The 20,034-nt window shown below is 50.3% G+C and overlaps 1 protein-coding gene across 1 annotated transcript; it reads left to right on the forward strand.

Moving 5' to 3' along the window:
• The first annotated feature begins 1,083 nt into the window (after positions 1 to 1,083).
• CRYBB1 (crystallin beta B1) lies at positions 1,084 to 13,758 on the forward strand. The gene is made up of 6 exons (XM_057746157.1): positions 1,084 to 1,199; positions 2,904 to 3,093; positions 4,894 to 5,012; positions 8,721 to 8,853; positions 11,426 to 11,568; positions 13,487 to 13,758. Exons 2-6 carry the CDS (start codon positions 2,923 to 2,925, stop codon positions 13,668 to 13,670), a joined length of 750 nt encoding a protein of 249 aa, XP_057602140.1. The 5' UTR covers positions 1,084 to 1,199; positions 2,904 to 2,922; the 3' UTR covers positions 13,671 to 13,758.
• Positions 13,759 to 20,034: the final 6,276 nt, after the last annotated feature.

The following is a 20,034-nucleotide window of genomic DNA, read 5'->3' on the forward strand; positions in this document are numbered from 1 at the left end:
TCACCATCATCTTTCTCTCTCTGTCGCTCTCCACGTCTCCCAATCTGTCTCCCTAGTTCTCTCTCCCAGCGTGGTTTCCCTAGCTCCCCCTGCACCCCGCTTTCCATTATGATCCCTCTGTGTGGCCACTTAGTCCCCCAGTTGGTTAAGGGTACATCCTGTGCGAGGCCCTATGCTGGGGGCTGGAGCCCAGGGCTGACAAGGAGCGGTGGGCTTGAGGGGCTTCTCAGAGGCAGCTCTCAGCCGGGCAGTCATATTCCTGGCCTCCAGCTCTGTCCCTGGGGTCAGATAACAGCTGGATGGTCTGCAGACAGGCCAGGAAAGAGTGTGTGTGTGTGTGTGTGAGGAGGCAGGGAGTGAGGGATTTGGGCCCAACGTGGGCAGAGGAACGGGACCCAGGCCTTGACTGTTCAACCTACCTGGGCACAAGGGGATCCCCACATCCCTCCCCTAGACCTAGAAGCAGGAAGCCAGGCCAGGCCCTACATCTGACAGCAGGAGAGTGAAGCATAGAGGCTCCCCAGCCAGCCTGCCTGGCCCAGTTCCTGGCCCTGACCTCTCTGTACCCTAGTTTTCCTCATCTGCCGAATGGGTATAATGAAAGTACCAAAGAAGGCGGGCTGTCCTGGGAACTGACCCAGATGGAGGGTAATGCATTCAGCGCCCCTCCTGGGCCCCTTCTTTCCTGTGCAGCACCCCATAGGGACACCTGAGCCACTTGTAACTGCAGACATAGAGGCCCTGATGGGTAGAGACTTGCTAAAGGCCATGCAGTGCAGAGTGGCTGAGCCTGGATTCAAACCCAGGTCCCCTGCCTTCTCGGGGCTCCCCTTTTCCCTGCCCCAGGGTTGACAGCCAGCAGGGACCCCGTGGGCCCACCCCCGGCGGGGGTTTGTGAGAGCGGCATCCGGGCGGGGGGGGGGGGGCAGAGGTGAGGCGAGGTGGCTGCCGGCCAGGGTTTCTGCTGTGCCTGCCAGGCTCACAATGGAAAGTGCTGCTCTCCGCAGTAACCCAGCAGGGTCGGGGCTCCGAGGCCCCTGACTCTCTGCCCGGGGCCTGCTGAGCCAGCTCCCGCTTTGTGCCGCAGACCACAGGATCGGGTGCCTGCCAGACTATAAAATGGGGGGTCGGCCCCTTGTCACCCACTGCACCAGCCCGCCCGCCTGCCTGTCCTCCAGCAGGACGTAGCAGGGCCCCAGGTAAGAGGGGACCCACTGCGGCCAAACGTCCCAGGGGAGGAGAGAGGCGAGAGGAGGCAGACAGAGCAGGAACAGAAGAGAGCCAGGGAGACGGGAAAGGCAGAGAGAGAGAGGGACAGAGAGAAGAAAAATAAAAACAGAGACAGGCAGAGAGAGGGAGAAAGGGAGGGAGGAAAAGAAAGAGAAGAAAGACAAAGAACAGATAGATGCAGAGGGATAAAGACAGCAAGATAACTGCGGAGAGAAACAGAAAGACAGGAGGGTAGGCACAGAGAGAGAGAGAAGTAAAGACAGAAATAAACAGAAAGGCAGCAAGAGGGAGGGGGAGGGGAAGGGGAGGAGAGGGGAGAGATTGGGGGCGGGGGGGCAGCGGGGGGGGCGGGGGGGGAGGGGAGAGAGAGAGAGAGAATGTTGAAGGAATGAGCCCTTCTCCAGAAAGGAAGGAACCCAGTGTTGATTCACAGACTGACTTGAGAGTGGGAGAGGGGTAAACAAGAGTCTGGAAGCCGCAGATGTGGCCCAGATGTCTGGCCTGCCCACTGTGGGCAGGGCACCCCAGAGCCACGACAGTCTTTCTCAGAGCAGGCACAGGGAGGAATCTGCTTGTCCCAACGAGCTCTTTCTTACAGGAAGTGTTCAGAAATCCACTGCCAGAGGGTCTTGATGGCCTGTGCTGTCAGAGGGTCCTTGAGCCCCCTGGAAATTGTCTCCAAGATTAAAGGGGGCATTTTCCCCCCCTGGGGACAAGGACAAGGCGTTCTTCAAACACTCAAAGGCATCCATGACCCTAAAGTAATGAGGAACCACTGGAACTAACCAAAGTCCTCTCCACCCAACGCCTACCCAGCCACAGCCTCCTTTTAGAACACGAACACGCACTAAACACATCTTCCTGGAGCCTCCTTTACACCCCAGTCCCAGGCCTGTGTCTTCACCCACACACCCATTCCCCAGCAATGCCAGAGGTGGCAATTTGAGTGGGAGAAGAGAGAGGAACATGCAATCTCTGAACAGATGTTAATTGAGCATCTCCTGTGTGCCAGGTGCTGAGCCAGGTGCTGGGGATGGAAGGATGAATCCATCGGAATAAGCAAAGCCCAGTTGCTGGGTTTGTCTGCTTGAGTTGAAATTGGAGTCTTACCACTTAGTAGCTGTGTGGCCTTGGGCAGGTCACCTCCCCTCTCTGAGCCTGGGATTGCTCAGAGGAGATAACGACAGTGAGGGACAGATGCGTTCATTCATGAATGTAACAGAGGCTGGCATCCCTCAGGCCTTCCCAAACGGGACTTCTTGTTATGAATCTGCTGAAGCAAACGGAGGTTGCCCAAGCCAAGAAGGCTGATAAGTGGTGAGAAGCTTGATAAGTGGTGAGAAGCTTGATAAGTGACTCCAGGGGGCAGAGGAAGGACATAGCAGGAGGACAGCGGGTAGGAGGGAGGAGATGACTTGGAGGCATCGGCAGGGTCTGAAGCCTGGAGGAAAGCATGACAGGGATGAATGGTCCACAGACAGGAAATCCTTGACGGCAAAGGGTGATAGGGACAGAAAACTTCCAGGCTTCTGTTTTAGAAGGTGAAAGAGACCATATGAATTCAGAGAAGCCTGAGCACACAGGGGGGTAGGGGATGGGGGATGAGAGCCGGGGAGGCAGCCTGGGGGTGCCAGGCACCCCCGAAGGAACCCAGACCGAAGGGTTCTTTACAGACTCTCGCAGGTGGGAACCATGTCTCAACCTGCGGCCAAGGCCTCGGCCACAACTGCGGTGAACCCAGGGCCTGATGGGAAGGGGAAGGGGGCCCCGCCCCCAGGATCGGCCCCGGGCTCCGGCCCCGCCCAGGCCCCAGCCCAGCCGGTGCCCGCTGCCAAAGGGGATCTGCCTGCCGGGAGCTACAAGGTGAGGGCCTGGGGGCGGGGCGGCTGGGCTCCACCCCCGCGCTTCCTCCCCCTCCCGCCCTCACCCCTCCCCTCCCTCTTCGTCGCCCTCCTCCGCTCCCCTCCCCGCCGGTCTGCCCAACCAGCTCGCACCTGCTTAGAGTTTTGTTGAAGGCAAGAAACAGATGGAGAAGGAAAGAAAGCGGGTCGGCTTAACAGCAGGAAACGGCTGTCCCAGGAGGTTCTCTAGGGCAGAAGCCCGGCCTCAGACCCTGCTGAAAAGTGTTCCAAGCGGTCGGTCGGGCCGAAAGAGCTCCTGGAAAGCAAGGCATCCGGTCCCCTGGGATTGGGTTGGGTTGGGTTTACAACCTCGGATGCTCAGAACTGGGTCATTTCACCACCCTTGATTCATGACACGCTGTCATGCGGTCCACCCCTGACGCCTTTTGTTTATGTAGTCGCTTATTTAGTGGTTAATTTCAGTTTAATATTTAATAATACAACGGGCAGCTGCAAACCCACCACTTACATATGAAAGCCAGGACTTGGTAAACATACTCTAACTCCAAAGTGTCCCCCCTCCCGCCCCCCACCGTCTGGTGGGCCCACTTCCCTCCTCCCTTGTGGGAGGCAGCTGTCATCCTTAGCCCTGTCCATCGTCTGCTTGCTCGCTTGCTGTTTTTAATGTATTTTGATGCATTGTTCCTTTAAAAGCATGTGTGTATTTTATTTGTTTCTAACTTACTGAAATATACTGTATGTAATCGTTCTGGGTTTTTCGTTTTCCTTTTTTACTTCCTATGAGATTTCTAATAGTCTTTGATACTGTCGGACATTGCTGTGGGTCATTCGATTTGGTTGCTGTGGGACATTTCAGAGTGTGGCCGTCACTCCTGACAGTCACCTGGTGGGTGCTGGCCTTGCTGTTGTGAACGGCGTGGCCAGGTGTTCTTAGCCATGTCACCTGCAGGAGTTTCTCTTGGGCAGATAAGTATAGGAGTGGAAGGACTGGATCAAGGGTATGTGACCCACTCTGCGTTTTACAGCTGGGAAAACTGAGGTTCAAAGAAGGCACACGCTTGCCTCAGTTCAAGTGAGTGGCAGAGTTTTCCCAACTTGGGACAATAAGCGGATAAAAACCAAAATTGGATGCTTAGTGAGAGGAGGGGATTAGCCCGCGTTTGCTCCGGGGCCCCTGCTTCCCGCCTTCCCTGTGGTTTGGTGGGTAGTCTGGTGAATGTTTGCTGAGCATCAGCTCTGGGACAGGGGCTGGGGCCGGGAGATATAGAAATGGATCCACCCCATTGGTCTTTGGAGGGGGGGAGTGAAAGGGGAGAGGGGTACATAGAGACCCAGAAGCAGAGCAGCAATGACTTGTAGTGCGTTACTTGCACTGCCGATATATGAGCACAGTTGGGGAGGGGGTGGCACTCAACCAAGCTCACCCAGGGAGAGGGTATCTGGGAGGGCTTCCTGGAAGAGGTGACGTCTAAGCCGAGAACAGGACAGGGGACAGGAGCTCCAGGATGGGGATGTGTGGTGGAGAGGGCATTCCAGGCAGAAGGAAGAGCACAGATAAAGGCCTAAAAGTAAGATCCATCAGTTCCTAAAGGAGGTACAGATACTAAGTTCAGAAGTGGAGCGAAGGGAGGACAGGGTCGTTTCAGAGACTTTGGCTCATGGCAAGCTCTCTGCGATCTGGGCACAGCCTGCTGTTATTTACATAGGTACTTAATGCATATTTGACCTGGAGCCTCTCCAGTTTGGAGTATTCCCCACTCACTCTCTCCCCTCCCTCGGTATGGGGGCTTCTCTCCCACAGCTGGTGGTCTTCGAGCAGGAGAACTTCCAGGGCCGGCGGGTGGAATTCTCCGCGGAGTGCCTGAACCTGGGAGACCGTGGCTTCGAACGTGTGCGCAGCCTTATTGTCACCTCGGGACCGTGAGTGTTGGGTGGAGGAGGGGCACTCCCAGGGCCCCAGTAAAGTAATCATAACAAAGCAACAGTAGCTGCCCTTTAATGGCCACCCGCTCCACTCCATGCCTGACACTGTGCTAGCAGAGACACAAAGAGCCATCCCTCAGTATCCGAGGTGGATTGGTTCCAGGACCCCCAGCAGATACCAAAGTCCAGGGATGTTCACATCCTCGTAGTACGGCCGGACCTCCATACCCGCGGCTGCGGAACCCCTGGATACTGGAGCCGACTGTATATTATTTCCAGTACTTGTTTCAAACCCAAGAGGGAGGAACGAGAGGTAATGTTGATTCTCCTTCCCATTTTACAGGTGAGGAAACTGAGGCTCAGAAAGGTGATTTGATTAGCATAGGGTCACCCCGACAGTATGTCTTGATTCCAGGCTCCAGAGAAATATTGTTTCTGCTGTAGAAGGAGCCCTGCCCATCACCCATGGCAGGAGGAGGCCAAAAAGCCAAGTGTCCATTAGCTGTCCCCTCTCCCAGACATCAAGCAGGCTTAAGTGTGACGGTAAGCATGTGTTGAGTACCAAGTAGGTGCCGGGCACTGACGGAGGGCTTTCCCTGGATGACCCCACAGTGCCGTATGAGGTAGAGACGATTCTTATGCCCATTTGACAGATGAGGAAAATGAGGCTCAGAGGGCTTCAGTCTCTTGGCCAAAGTTACCTAGTGGTAAGGGCCAGAGCCTGGGTTCAACTGAGTTCACTTTCATTCACAGTGCGTAAATCACCAAGCTCCACAGCCTGCCCCGACTCTCTGGGCTTCTCTGGGCTGTAGTGATCCCATATAAAGCAGGAATAATTGTCCCTTGGGCATAGTGGCTGCACCAACTTTAGCCCCTGTGGACTAAGCTCAGGGCGCAGGGCCAGCCCCCGGACAAGACACACAGGGCCCCTTTGCCTCTTGTCTCTGCAGCAGAAAAGCCCCCAAGGGGTGTGATCAGCCTGTGTGCCCAGCATACAAAGAGCAGAGATAGGCTTTGAGGTCAGACAGGCCTGGGTTTGAGTCCCAACTCTCCTGTTTGCCTTGTTCAGTGTCTGAGCCTCAGTTTCCTCATCTCTGAAATGGGCAGAGTAATGGTTCCCACTGCCCTCCACTGGTTCACCTGAAGGCGATAACGTAGCATGGGCCTGGCACTTTGGGGCATCGCAGGTGCCAGTGAGGATTACTTACCCTCCCCGTTGCCTTGTGAGTTTAGCCAAGTTACCCTGGGCCAGGGTAGGCTGGTAACCTCAGCCCCACCCTGAGACTCAAAGCCCAGCTGGGTACAGAAGCTGCTGGGTGTGGCCAGTTTGGGTTTTCAGGCTTTTTTTTTTATTGTCAGTGACTCAAACCCAGAGTATTTCTCCTCCAAAGACCAGTGCAGCTGGTCTTCGGTGTGTGCTCTGGGGCTGCGCCTGATGGGAGAGAGAAGATCCTGTGTTCCAGGGCCCTGGGTCTGTGTCAGCACCAGCAGGATCATGGGAAAAACAGTGGTGGAAAAAAAGATGGAGGGGATGAGGTGGGCAGGGGGAGGGGAGGAGAGGTGTGCCCTCGCAGAGGTGGGGAGGGGAAGCAGGCCTGCCTGAAACCTACGAGGCCTCAAATGACACCATCGTGTGACTTTAGACCAGTGACTTAACCCCTCTGAGCCTCAGTTGCCATATCTGTGAATTAAGATTCCTGCCCTACCTCTCTTCTTGTTCATAAGACTCGTATAAGCCATAGGAGGTGAGAAAAGGCACTAAAATAAATATTGAGAACTCACTCATATCACAGGTCCTCCCTGGGCATTATGACTCCTGAATAAGACAGTTTTGGGGGAGGGTGGCAGGGTGGCAAGAGTACATCAGTGTCCGTCTTTCCATCAGCTCAGATGTCCAGCAGCTTCCCTTCCTCTTTAATCATGAAAGATATTACTGATGGGGCTTTCTCTTTTAGACTCTCACACCTGCCTTACAAGGTCCATACAATCATTTCTTCTCCTTTATAAGACGCTTCATGAGCTTAAGTGACTCACCCAAAGTCACACAGAAAAGAAATGATAAACTGGGATTAGAATTCAGGTCCATCTGTTTCCAAAGTCTATGTTCTTAACTCTTACAAGGCACCATCTTTCAAGGTTCCCTTCCTATCCACCCATTCATCCATCTATAGATCAACCCATCCATCCATCCATCCATCCATCCATCTGCCCACTCATTCTCCACCCATTTCTTTATCCCTCTGTTTACCCCTCCCTCCATCTATCCATTCTCCATCATGCATCCATCCATCAATACCCTCATCCGTGGGTCCAGCCATGTACCCATCTGTCCATCCATCCACCTACCCATCCACTCATCTGCCCATCCATTCAACCATCAATTCATCCTTCCTTCTTCCTCCCTCCCTTCCTTTTCTCATCTGCTCTAGACTAGGCAGGGCTGAGCCAGATTCATGTCTGTTCTGGAAGAATAAGTCGGTATCTTCAATTCTGTCACTCCAGTGTGGACTGGCGCATTCCTCAGACAAGACCTCAGGCTCCTGGGACACATTCTGTTTCAGTGTGTGGTGGTAGCCCATCCCCGCCCCATCTGCCCCATCTCCTTCTGGGTAGAGGAAGGTCCCAGCAGCCCCCAGAGAGATGAGACTAAAGTCGGTGTCCCCCAGCCCTCTCTTGTTCCCTAAGAACTCCTGAACACATAGAGAGCAAAGTTCAAGGGGCTCCTTAGTCTCAGCCTTCTCATCTATGAAATGGGGATCATCTTATCTCCTCCAGAATCCCTGGTCCCTCTAACACAAGCTCACTCTCATCCTCAGTCAGGCTGCCCTGAGAAAGCCCCTTGACCTCAAGCTTGTAATTAGTCCTTTTAGAGAACCGAACACCTGCGTGTGCACAGTCACATTTAATCCTCATAGGTATCTGAGAGGTAAATGTTCCTATCATTTCCCTCCCACTGCCCCCACACCGATAACTGTCTTCTGTAGGCCAGGCCAGTCTTTATCAAACATGATTCAAGCACCTGTATCAGTTTTTCCCTACCCCCATACCTCCAGGACTGTTATTTATTCAGTAGATTTCATTTAAATGACCCTTTGTTGACACAAGTAAATATATATCCAAAGAACCTTTGCATCACTTTTACAAATGGAAGGCTGATCTCACCTGCTATAAGTAGAAGGTATCCATAAAAACATTCAGGCGATGCACACAGTCTAATAGCCTGCTCAAGGCTGTGGGCTGGTGGCCTGTTCTTCCTTTGCTATAAAGAGAGATTAGTAAGTGTTAAAGACACATTAGTATCCAACAAAGTCTTTCTCCAGGCTGTAATCAGTTTTTTTAAAAATGTCTTCTTATGTCTTATTTCCCCCAAAGTCCTCATAATACTTAAATTATGTGTAAATCCTACATCTGGGGAAACATTTTGCTCATATAATTACACACATTGTCTCATTTAATCCTTAAGCAAGTTCAAGAAAATAGGCATATTAGATGAGGAAACCCTGGCTCAGAGAGGTGAAGCGCCTTGCCTGGGGTCACACAGCCAGTCAGTGGCACAGCCTGGGATCAAACCCACCGGCCTTGGAGCTGTCTTGCAAGGGAGAGATCTGAAGGCAGTGGGGGGAGGGGCTCCTGCTAAGGATTCCTCTCCTTTCTGCCTTGGCCCCTCCTGACTCTTCCCGCGCTCCCCATCTCTTTTCCATCCAGCTGGGTCGCCTTTGAGCAGTCCAACTTCCGGGGGGAGATGTTCATCCTGGAGAAGGGTGAGTACCCACGATGGGACACATGGTCCAGCAGCTACCGCAGCGACCGGCTTATGTCCTTCCGGCCCATCAAGATGGTGAGTGGCTCCCGGACCAGGCTTGGGGGATGAGTGGGGCAGGGCAGGAGCAAGTGTGAGGTCTGACGGCCAGGAGAGCAAGGGAATCAGATGAGCAGGAGAGATCAAGAAGGAATGGTGGGCAGCGAGGCGTGGTGACCTCTGGGTTGTCCAAGGGCAATGGCTCTTGTGCTTATCAATTCATAAGACATCGCTGATACACTCATCGTGTGCCCAGCTCCTGCTGGGATCCCAGGGCAAGTGGAACCCACTTGTTTCTTTCTCTGCTGCTATCAAGAGTGGAGTGAACCTCCCAGTTGTTGTCTTCCTTGATCCTCTTTGTGGAATGTTTCTAATTCCTGTCTGCACATTAGACCCTCCTGGGGAGCTTCAGAAAAATCCCAGGGTCCATCCAAAACATCAAACATACGGATTGAAGTTTGTGTGATGGCTGGAAAGAGGGACGTTGTAGAAAGGCACTGTGAACTTCCTGACAATAAGACTGATACTGAATTAGCTCCTTTATAATGTTTAACTAAGGTAAGTAGCGTGACTTCAAGAAGACTCAAAGCCAAATTAGGTGCTGTTCTCCCCAAGCCAATCACAGTTTTTTTCTAGAATTATGTTGATGATGATTTATGAACCAGCCACATCTTTACTCACAGATGTTAGTTTCTGATGGTGGCCAACTTTTGCCTTCTGTGATGGAAATTTTCGTGAAGAGTTTTCACGCACGTCCGCTTGAGGCTGTCAGGTGCTCACAGCCGGCTGTTTCGGCATCACCAAGTTTATCTTAATGGATATCCAATCCAGTCATTCCCAATGCGTTTCTCAGAATTTGAGGCTGAATAATCAGCCTTCGTAATGAAACGCTGCAAGAATTCATTGATTTATCTCTTAATCAATGGTCCTTATAAGGCAATCTATGTCAACTGACCTTGTTTGGAAGAGTGATCAGCTAGGGTATTTCCAAAAGCTTCTAGAGCTTTGCTGTCCAATAAAGTAGCCGTATGTAGCTGTTAAACACTTGAATCTTGGCTAGTCTGAATGGAGGTGTGTAACATACATGCCAGGCTTTGAATACATAGTAAAACAGAAATAAAAGAATATATTATAAAATACCTTGTTAATATTGCTATATTGGCTACATATTGAAATTATCATCATTTAGACATGTTTGCTTAAATAAAATATATTATTAGAAAAAAATCCCAGAGGGGGTGGGTTAAATCAGGAGCTTGGGATGAACACACGCATACTACTATATATAAGATAGATGACCGATGGGGACCTACTGTATAGCACAGGGAGCTCCACCCGATACTCTGTGATAACCTATATGAGAAAAGAACCTAAAAAAGAGTGAATAAACCTATGTATAACTGAATCATTTTGCTGTACCTCTGAAATTAACACAGCATTGTAAATCAACTATACTCCAGGAAAACTAAAATATTTAAAACAAAAAGAAAAATAAAAAAGAGAAAAAATCCCAATGCCTGGACCCCATCCCAGACCAATTAAATCCCCATCTCTGGGGCTAAGTCGCAGGCACTGATATCTTTTCATGCCTCCTAGGTAGTCTCTGGGTAGCTGGGGCTGAGAGCCACTTGTCTAATCCCTCCTCTGTATCCCTGCCACCATCCTGAGGTGACCCATCTTCTCTCTTACCTGGGCAGTTCCAGCTCCCTCCCAGCAGGGTCCCCTGGCTCCTTTCCAGCCCTCTCTCCTAGGAAGTCAGAGGGATCTCTGTCGTGACCATCTTCCACCTACAGTCATTCATTCAGCCACAAACACATCGATGTATTTCTGCCAGGTGCTATCGTAGGCTCTGGGTGCACGACTGTGCTTGGGACAGGCAAGGTCCCTGTCCTCGTGGGAGGCAGCTATTGAAAACTTAATCACAGAGATCAATCTGTAATGGCAAACAACTGTGGCACGTACTGCATGGGGGCCGTGCAGTGTGCTAGGAGAGGGGAAGAAGAAACAGGGGCTCTGATGTTGGGGAAGGGGGCTGGGAGTGGTCGGGGGTGATCGGGGAGACAGCTCTCAAAGGACGGGAATGGAGTCAGCCATGAGAACAGACTTCCAGGGAACAAGGACTGCAGAGTTCCTGGAGTGAAGACGGACTGGGTGGGACCAGGGGACTAAAACGGGGCCATTGTGACTGCAGAAGAGGGAGTGGAAAAGAATGGGGTGCAAGATGGGATGGGAGGAATGAAGTGCTTCTCTGAAAGGTTCTGCCCCTGGCTGGCTTGTGACATTGACCAAGAACCTTGACTTCTCTGAGCCTCTGCAGCCCTGATCATCATCATAAAAATAATGAATAAGTTTGTTTGGAGCACTTGGTGTATATGTGCCAGGCATCATGCTAAGTGCTCTATGTGGATTAACTCTGTGAAGCAGAGGCTGACACCCCCTTTTCCTAGTTGGGGGGGCGCTTTGAGGCGACACTCCCGGGCAAGTCCCACGGTGGCCTGACCAGACTCCGCTGTTTCTGGCTGTCTCTCTCCTTACCTGGGAGGCCCTGCGGAGTCGAAGTCGTTTGCCCCATTCGTACTTCACACCCCTGACCCGGTCTCTCCTTCCCCAGGATGCCCAGGAGCACAAGCTCTGCCTGTTTGAAGGTGCCAACTTCAAGGGCAACACCATGGAGATCCAGGAGGATGACGTGCCCAGTCTCTGGGTCTACGGCCTCTGTGACCGCGTGGGCAGCGTGAGGGTCATCAGTGGAACGTAAGCATCCCTCCCGCAGGCCCTCATCCCCTGCTTCAAGCTCAGACAGACTCAGAGGCTGTTCCTTACAGGATGTGACATCAGGCATACAGGAAAGACCCTGGCTTCTCCTGAATTCTCTCCGTGTGGTGGCTGAGAGTCCACCAAGAGAGCTTCATCCCTCTGGGGAGTGGAGCTTTTGTTGATGAATTACATATCAGTGTAAACAAACCTAGCAGTTAGTTCTAAAAGCAGGAAGATGGGGCAAATAAGGGCTTCTAACCTGTATTTGGGTTGGAGGAATAATTAAGTAAGGAGGGACAGAGCTGACGTGAGTGGATGAGTCTGGATGTGTCTGGGGAAAGAGAATATTCAGGGAAATCGCAGCCATTGGGGACATGAGCAGAGTGACATCTGAGACGTGAGACTGTAATGAAAGGGCCTTGACCCCGTCACTGATGTGCTGTGGGAGCTGGGTGAGCCACATGCCCTCTTTGTGACTCAGTGTTGCCATCTATACAATGGGCACACCAGACTCCTTGCTCCCAAAGGATTCTTTCTGCTCTGAACTCTCCGGATTTGAAGCTTTCGAATCAGATCCCCATGACCCCCATGTCTGTGAGAACACAGGGAAGGGCTGGATGCCCAAAGGACGTCACTTTATCCATCCTCTACCTCCAAACAACCATGCCAGACACCCCTGGTCTCCTCTAGGCAAATATAAGATGTCTACCTCTCCACCCCAGAGTCTTTCTGAGCTCCTGTAACACCATCAGGGCTCTGACCTTTTTCTTGCTCTTTTCTCCTTCCCTAAAACCCAGTGTCCCTGCGTTCAAGCAATCTGAAATTTACTAGACATTGCCTGTGAACCAGGCTCTGTGCTCAGCACCCTGGGGGAGACAGAGATGAAGAAGGGCCAGTTCCGGCCTTCAGGGGGCTTACTCAGTCTAGCAGGGAGATGTCAGTACACCTGTGAGTTGATGTCCAACAATAATAGGTAAGAGACGGTCCACACAAGAGGTCAGAGAAGAAGGAAGGTTTCTGGGACTGGCATACATGTGCTGGAGTGGAGGGCAGGTCCAAGGCTTATCTGACGAGGCTGGAACTTAAACCAGACTTTGAAAGATGGGCAGGGGGAGTGGGAGAGGCCTGAAAAGACCCTCCCAGCAGAGGCAATGACAGAATTACAAATAAATCATGGACAATAACTGGTATTCAGTGCTTACTATGGACCAAGCACCATAGTAACTACTTTCCATGAATAGTTATTGAGTCTTCACAGCACACCAGTGCGGCAGGGGTGCCATCATCCCCATTTCACAGATAGCAAGCTGGTGCTCTTATAGGTCGTCTGCCTAGTGAATGGCAGAGCTAGGATTTGAACCGATTACATCCGATACCAGAATGTGTGTTCCCCACCACTGTACACAAATTCACTTTCACACAAAGGAAACCATTTTTTGAAACAAGATTCCCCCTTCTTATCTGCCTCATTGCTAAACAGTCCCCAAGCCCTATCTTCATTCCCTTTTATCCTGTTCTCTGAGCTCCGGGTCACCACTTTCAGTGGGATGTGTATCAATCTCCCTACCGTGTACATGTAACCCACCTAGTATGTACTTTAGATGCATTTTCCCATTTGGTCCCCAAACACCCTAATAAACCAGCTCCCATGACCGTCCCCACTTTCTGGAGGAGAAAACTGAGGTCTGTCAGAGAGGTGAGATCACTGGCCAAAGCCAGCAGGAAACCAACAGGAAGGGTGAAAGCCAGGACAGAGGAGCCCCTGGTGAACCCAAGCCCAAACCCTCACAGATGAGGGATGGAGAGCAGACTGCAGGGATGGGTGGATGGAGAACTGGCTGGTCCACGTGGGGACCTGGGTGCCAGGCAGTGAGGGGTGGCCGTCTCCACACTGTCCTCCTTGGTTTCCTCCCAGCTGGGTCGGCTATCAGTATCCTGGCTACCGCGGGTACCAGTACCTCCTGGAGCCTGGCGAGTACCGGCACTGGAATGAGTGGGGGGCCTTCCAGCCACAGATGCAGGCTGTGCGCCGCCTGCGTGACAGACAGTGGCACCGTGCAGGCTGCTTCCCCGTGCTGGCCGCTGAGCCCCCCAAGTGAGTCCACACCACACCACACGCCACTCTTCTCGCGTGCTCCACCCTTCTGCAGGTTCATCTTCCCCATGCAAATAAAAGTTTCTGAAGCCAAAATGTCTCCTGGGTCTGTGAACAGATGGATGTCTCAAGCGTTCCCGTCATTGCTGGCATGTGACTTCCTCCGTCTTGATAATTATAATAATAACCAAAACAAGCACCGCTAAGGTTTTTTACATTCTCTTTGTATATCTTTTGGACTCTAGGAGGCCGGTATTATATAATTATTTCTATTTAACAAGCAAGGAAATTGAGGCCCAGAGAGGGAAAGTGACTTGCTCAAGGTCACACAGCTATCAAGTCAAAATTTGAACCCAGGCAGTCTGGTTCCAGAGTTGCACTCTTAAACAAATCTGTGTTTTCAGATTCTCCTCCTTCAGATACCACTCTCCTGATTTTTTGCCTTCTCTGCTTACCACCTGTTTTGTTATTTACTTAATATTTTTATCTAAATAGATAATATTGTATGCTTAAACGCATTGATTTGTAAATGAAACTTGATAACACTGTAGTATGTGGAAAAACCGGCATCACATGCCATAAAGAGAAAGCAGTCATATAAGTAAATACAGTTTAAAGGAGGCCAAACATTGAATCCTCAGCAGACACCACTGCTTGCTGAAGGTTTAGCCTGCAACCTGCTCACTCTTTGACAAAATGGGTGATTCGCAAGTGTCAGAGAGAGGTCTGAAAGACATGCTTGCCCAAACTGAGATGTTTCTCCCTGATTTAATCAAAGAAGAGTAAAAAGAGGGTTATTTTATTGTATCTAACTTAGTGTTTTTAAGCCTGGGTCCAAGTTCCACCTAAAATCATCTCTCCCGCTAAAAATACCACATGCCCTGCTCTGGAAATCTACATCAGGCAGTATTGATTCCTGTATCAATAAGTAGCATTGATTATGTTATTAACCATTCATCTATGCAGGAAGCCTAGGGGAGGTGTTGCCATGGATATCTTCCTGGAGGAGGAGATCTGACGAGGGCCTCGAAGGATGGAGCAAGAGCTTGCTTGGTGGTGAATGAGGGAGATGACATTCCAGGCAGAGCAAACAGCAGGGTCCCTGCTACCCCATATGGCACCTTTGTGCAAATGATAAAAAGATGCTTCTTCTTCAGGACATTTGACTGCCACCTGCCAGAAAGTGTTGGTATAAATCTGTGGTGTCTACGATGTCAGTATGCTACCCTTATGCAGTGCCCAACCTGTGCAGCTGCGTTTGGCAGCCGTGGAACACCATGGGCAAAGGCACAGAGGCTGAGAGAGCTTGTGGTGGGTCCAAGCTTATTAAGGTGGGAGGAGTAGTTTGGTGGCTGTGTGGGCAGACGTCGGGGGTGGGAAGGGAAGGCTAAGTGTGGCAGAAGAGGAAGCCGGAAAGAAAAGTGGGGCCTCAAGATACCCCACTCTGTGGTTTTGCTGAACTTTCAAAGTTGAAACACCACCTCAGATCTTAACCTCTGGGACATGCATTTTCCATTTTCCTCCCACCCTAGTTCTCCCAACCTCCACCCTCCAGTTTGACCAGCATCTTGTGTTAGAAGACAGGCTGTTTTGTCTTGGACCAGCAGATAGCATTCCTGGGTAGGAATCAGGACACACGGGTGTCAGCCCTGCTCTGCTACTAGAAGCTACCAAGTGTTGGGCAAGTCACTTCCATTCCTGGGAACTCATTCTTCTCATCTGTAAAATGACAGCTCAAATATCCATTCAGCCTCAAGATTCTGATGCTGGGATGCTATGTTTCCAAAGTTCCGTGATTCTCCAAGATTCTGTAATTTATCTCTAAGTGTCCACCATTCTCTGATTCCAGGGTCAAGCTGCATAGATTCTCATCCTCAGTTCCTAAGGTGTGTGAGAGCAGCTCTAAAATTCTGCTGTAGTGGAATCACAAACACCCAACTTTCATATTTCTTCAGTGCTAAGTCTTCATCGATGGCAAGATGCACCATGATTTTATGATTCGAGAAAGAAAAAGAGAATTACTGTCCATTCAAATATAACATAACTGCTTTCTGATCACTTAGAATTTTTATTTCATCCTTATTGAAATACTGTAAACTTATTTAGACATACCTTTTTCAATATATCAATCTCATGAGTCCTATAAAAGAAAAATAATAGAGGACTTCCCTGGTGGTTCAGTGGTTAAGAACCTGCCTTCCAATGCAGGGCACCCGGGTTCAATCCCTGGTCAGGAAACTAAGATCCTGCATGCGGCAGGGCAACTGAGCCCACCTGCCGCAACTACAGAGCCCACAGGCCACAACAAAGAGCCCGCATGCCGCAACTAAGACCCGACACAGCCATAAATAAATAAATATTAAAAAGGAAAAAAAGAAAAGAAAAACACAATAGACAACCACCAATGAAGTGAGTCCTTAAATTTCTTTGCATTCATAGTCTAGACCTTCCAGATTGCTTTCAAAGCTGTTGACGTACTTATTTTCTCACGGGTGTTATATAAAAGTGCATATTAACATTGCCGAAACATAATATATACACTTGGTAAAACCAACCGAAAAACTTGGAAGAAAATCACAAAGCAATTATTTTATATTTAATTTGTTTTTTCAATACATTCGTGTAACTTTTGCTACTGAATTTATGCATAAACAAAACTTGTGGTAATAGAAACAGAGAACAAATAAAAACCACAAGCAAAAATAAATAACAAAGATAGAAACAAGTAAAAGAAACGAACATCTATAAAGGGCAGGAGTGAGTGTGACATGAGAGTTATAAACCTATTGCTCCTTCTGTGGGTCCTAGTTCCAACACGTCTCTCGAAATGTGAGTATCTTACCACCTGGAACAGAATTTCAGGGCTTAAAGATAAGTCACACATTTGCCTCGAAACAGAAACTTCAAGTTTCGACTTCATCAGATGCTCAACAGAAGTGATGATGGGTAGCAGTGGAGCTGAAGTTGACCGAGTGGCCGTGGTGCCCACAGTATTCTTGGTGGCTTCTCAGTGCTGGTTTTGATTCTGCATGAGTTTTGCTGTAAATTCTGGCTTCAGGATGAAATGCCTGGGCAAGCTGGGACATCGCCATGTTTCCATGCTAGATCCCAACTCATGAATCTTTGAGTCTAAGGCCTTTGGGAAAACAAGGCACCTTGGTTATGGAACATCTCCTGCCCACACTGACCGGAGGCAGCCCACAGCCTTTTGAGCATTGGGACATGGCCACGAAGTCAGTGATGTGTGTGCAACGGTGGGATGGGGACGGGAGGACCACCCGACTTGTGATCCCTTTTGTGCCAGAACTAGATGGTGATGGATACACAGCAACTGAGTTTTGGGAAAAGGCCATGGTGCCAGGTGCCCTGAGGAGGTTCTGGAGAGATGAGCATCTTTTTGGGGCCGTGTTGCCATGACAGCCAGTCCCTTGGATCAGGTACCCAAGATCAGGGTACTTTGTGAAGCCTGGGTACCCAGCTAGGGAGAATAACCCCACATCTTTCCAGCAAGAGGTGGGAACCTGTCTGTCTATCCTAGCTTCCTGCCAACTGCTGGGCCACCTCTTTCCCCTGCTGTCCTGAGTTTGTATCTCAACTCTGACATTTACTAGCTCTTGCCATTCATTGGTCAAGCCCAGTTACCTGTTGGAGGCTCTGTTTCATCTTATGTAAAATAGGAGTAGTGATCATAAAACCTTAGAGGTTGTTGAAAGGAGTAAATGACTAGCTTGAAGGTAATTCTTATAAGGTGCTTAGAACATAGCAAGCATCTGAATCATCACCGGCATCCTCTTGAATGTCAGAGCTGGAAAGGGGTTTAGAATCCACATGATTGATCGATTGATTGATTTAGCCACACCATGCAGCATGTAGGATCTTAGTTCCCCAACCAGGGATCGAACCTGTGCCCCCTGCATTGAAAGCACAGAGTTTTAACCACTGGACCACCAGGGAAGTCCCAGAATCCACGTGCTTTATGCTACATTTATTCTTCCTTTTTTTTTGACAAATATTGACTGAGGGGCTCCCATGTTCTGGGCTTTGTCTAGATGCTGGAGAGACAGGTTGGAGGAGAAGACAGAAGAGGCCCCTGCCCCAGTTGTTCGCAGGCTGGAGGAGCAAACAGGAATGCGCTCATTCATCTGCCTTTAAAGTCACATCAGTTTCCCCGAGCGGCCTGGTCCAGTACCTGTCTCATCAGGACGTTTGCTGGGGGTGGGGTGGGGGGCAGGGTTAGGCTTCCTCAAGGAGGGGACAGCCAGCTTGAGACCTGAAGGGGCTCGCTGAGTTGGAGGGCTGAGAGGAGAGGTCCAAGCTAGAAACCAGGACATCATTTTGGTCCCCTTCTTTAGCACCACTACTGAGATCTGCCAGTTCTGTCTTCCCAGATATCTCTGGAACCCGAGCACACCCCCATATCCCGAGCCCTCCCTGGGTTGACCAGCTTCCCCTGAGGTATTTCAACAGCCTCCAAACCAGTCTCCCTGCCTGTCCTCTTCCAGAGGACACAATAGCCAGAGGATCTTTGCAGAAAGCAAAGCTGGCATGTCCTTCCCCTGCTGAATGCCTTCCATATCTCTTCATCTCTGCAAGACAAAGTCCTGACTCCTTCTTTTAGCCTACAAAGCCCTGCAGCATCCAGCCCCTGCAGACCCCCTGACCTCCTCTCACCCACCCCACATCCTGTCCACTCTGTGCTTCATGCAAGACCCTGTGACAAAGGTCCTTCCTGCCAGAACTTTGCACCTGTGGGTCGCTGTGACTGGCCCATAGGGTCACAGTCTCCTATGAGTGCTCAGCCGTGCTTCAGCCCTCAGTGTAAACACCCCCAGCCCTTCCTCCAGGTTGTCACCCTGTTCCCAAGTCCACGATGCTTATTGGAGGGTCCAGATTTCCCCGCTTGGATGCTGGACCCTAGTCCTCCTGTTCCCTGCTGACTCCCAGCACCCAGCACAGATTGCTCAGGAAATGCATGTTGTTAGAATGTTCTTAAACACGTGCCCCATTCAGACCTCTTCCTTCGATCACCATTTCTGCACCCAGAAAGGGACATTATAAAACACCCAGCAGAGTTACCATGTAGTGAGTCATACAAAGCCTGTGATATGTGCACAATAAACACTATATAACATTTTTCTGTTGTTTCCAGACTGCTAACAGCTGGCTCCTTGGAAACAGGGGATTTCATTTCGTCAGTTCCAGCAGTTTGTACATGACAGGCACTATTTATTGGACATATGAATGAACGAATGAGCTATGAGTAAACACATGGCAGCCATGGACAAATTAATATCTGTATGTCATGTTTTCCTTATCTATAAGATGCGGATGATAATAGACCTCTCACAAGGTTATTAAAGGTTTAAATGTGTAAATATAGAATGCTTAGAGCAATGCCTAAATAGTATGTAATTATATATACTATAAAGGTAATTATATATATATATTTGCTGTTATGGCGGTAACTATTACAGAAGTTTAAGTAGGTAATATATACAAATGGTAAAAGAAAAGAAATCAAACAGAACAAAGAACATAGGTTCAAAGTGAAAAGTAAGCCTGCGTCGTTTCCTCCCCTTCCTTCAGGTATTCAATGCATATGCATATAAAGTATAGATAGATCTATTATCCTCCCATTTTACAGGTGGAGAAACAGAGGCCCAGAGAGGTTAGACAGAGCTGAGATTTACCAGCCTGGAGTTTTATTTTATTCTTATCTCTCAGGGTTTCTCAACCTTGCACTATTGACATTTTAGGCTGGATGGTTCTTTACTGCGGGGGAGCAGGGCTTTCCTCTTCATTGTAGGATGCTAGCAGCATCCCAGGCCTCTGCCCACTAGATTCCAGTGGAAACGTACCCCCCCGACCCCCCGCGCCCACCACCCCCCCCTCCGGCTGTGACGACTAAAAATGTCTTCAGACATTGCCAAATGTCTCCCTGGGAGCGGGGCGGCCCGCAGCGCGAAATCACACCCTCCTTGAGAACCACCAATGTATCTGAATTGTACGGTAGCCCTTTCCCTCTTTCCTCTTTGTTTTATACAAACAGTAGCATTAAAACACTCTGCTCAGGGTCTGGTTTTCTTCTCTCTCAGCACTTCTTGGCGACTCAACTTCCCTGCTTATAGACAGAAGGAAACTTTTAAAACAGAGCTGCCGGAGGAGGAAAAGTGGTGAGCTGCCCGTCCTGGGGGGTAAGCCGGCGTGCAGACCAGGGTTTCCGGGGCAGGCCGTCAGCTCCCAGGGACGCCCCGCCCCAGCGCGCGGTCTGGAGGCGGGACCGGGTCGGGGGGCGGGGCGTGGGGGAAGCGGCCGGGGGCGGGGAAGCGGGGCGGGGCCACGTCCCGGGCCCGCCCCCCCGTGCGACG

This window comes from Hippopotamus amphibius, chromosome 8 (genome assembly GCF_030028045.1).
Source record: "Hippopotamus amphibius kiboko isolate mHipAmp2 chromosome 8, mHipAmp2.hap2, whole genome shotgun sequence".
In the NCBI taxonomy this organism is placed as follows: Eukaryota; Metazoa; Chordata; class Mammalia; order Artiodactyla; family Hippopotamidae; genus Hippopotamus; species Hippopotamus amphibius.

Bases quoted from the DNA above. Each gene is read 5' to 3' on its own strand.
- CRYBB1 (XM_057746157.1), top strand. From the start codon at position 2,923: ATGTCTCAACCTGCGGCCAAGGCCTCGGCCACAACTGCGGTGAACCCA. The intron at 3,094-4,893 runs GTGAGGGCCTGG...TCTCTCCCACAG, and splicing joins TGCCTGCCGGGAGCTACAAG to CTGGTGGTCTTCGAGCAGGA. The intron at 11,569-13,486 runs GTAAGCATCCCT...GTTTCCTCCCAG, and splicing joins GTGAGGGTCATCAGTGGAAC to CTGGGTCGGCTATCAGTATC.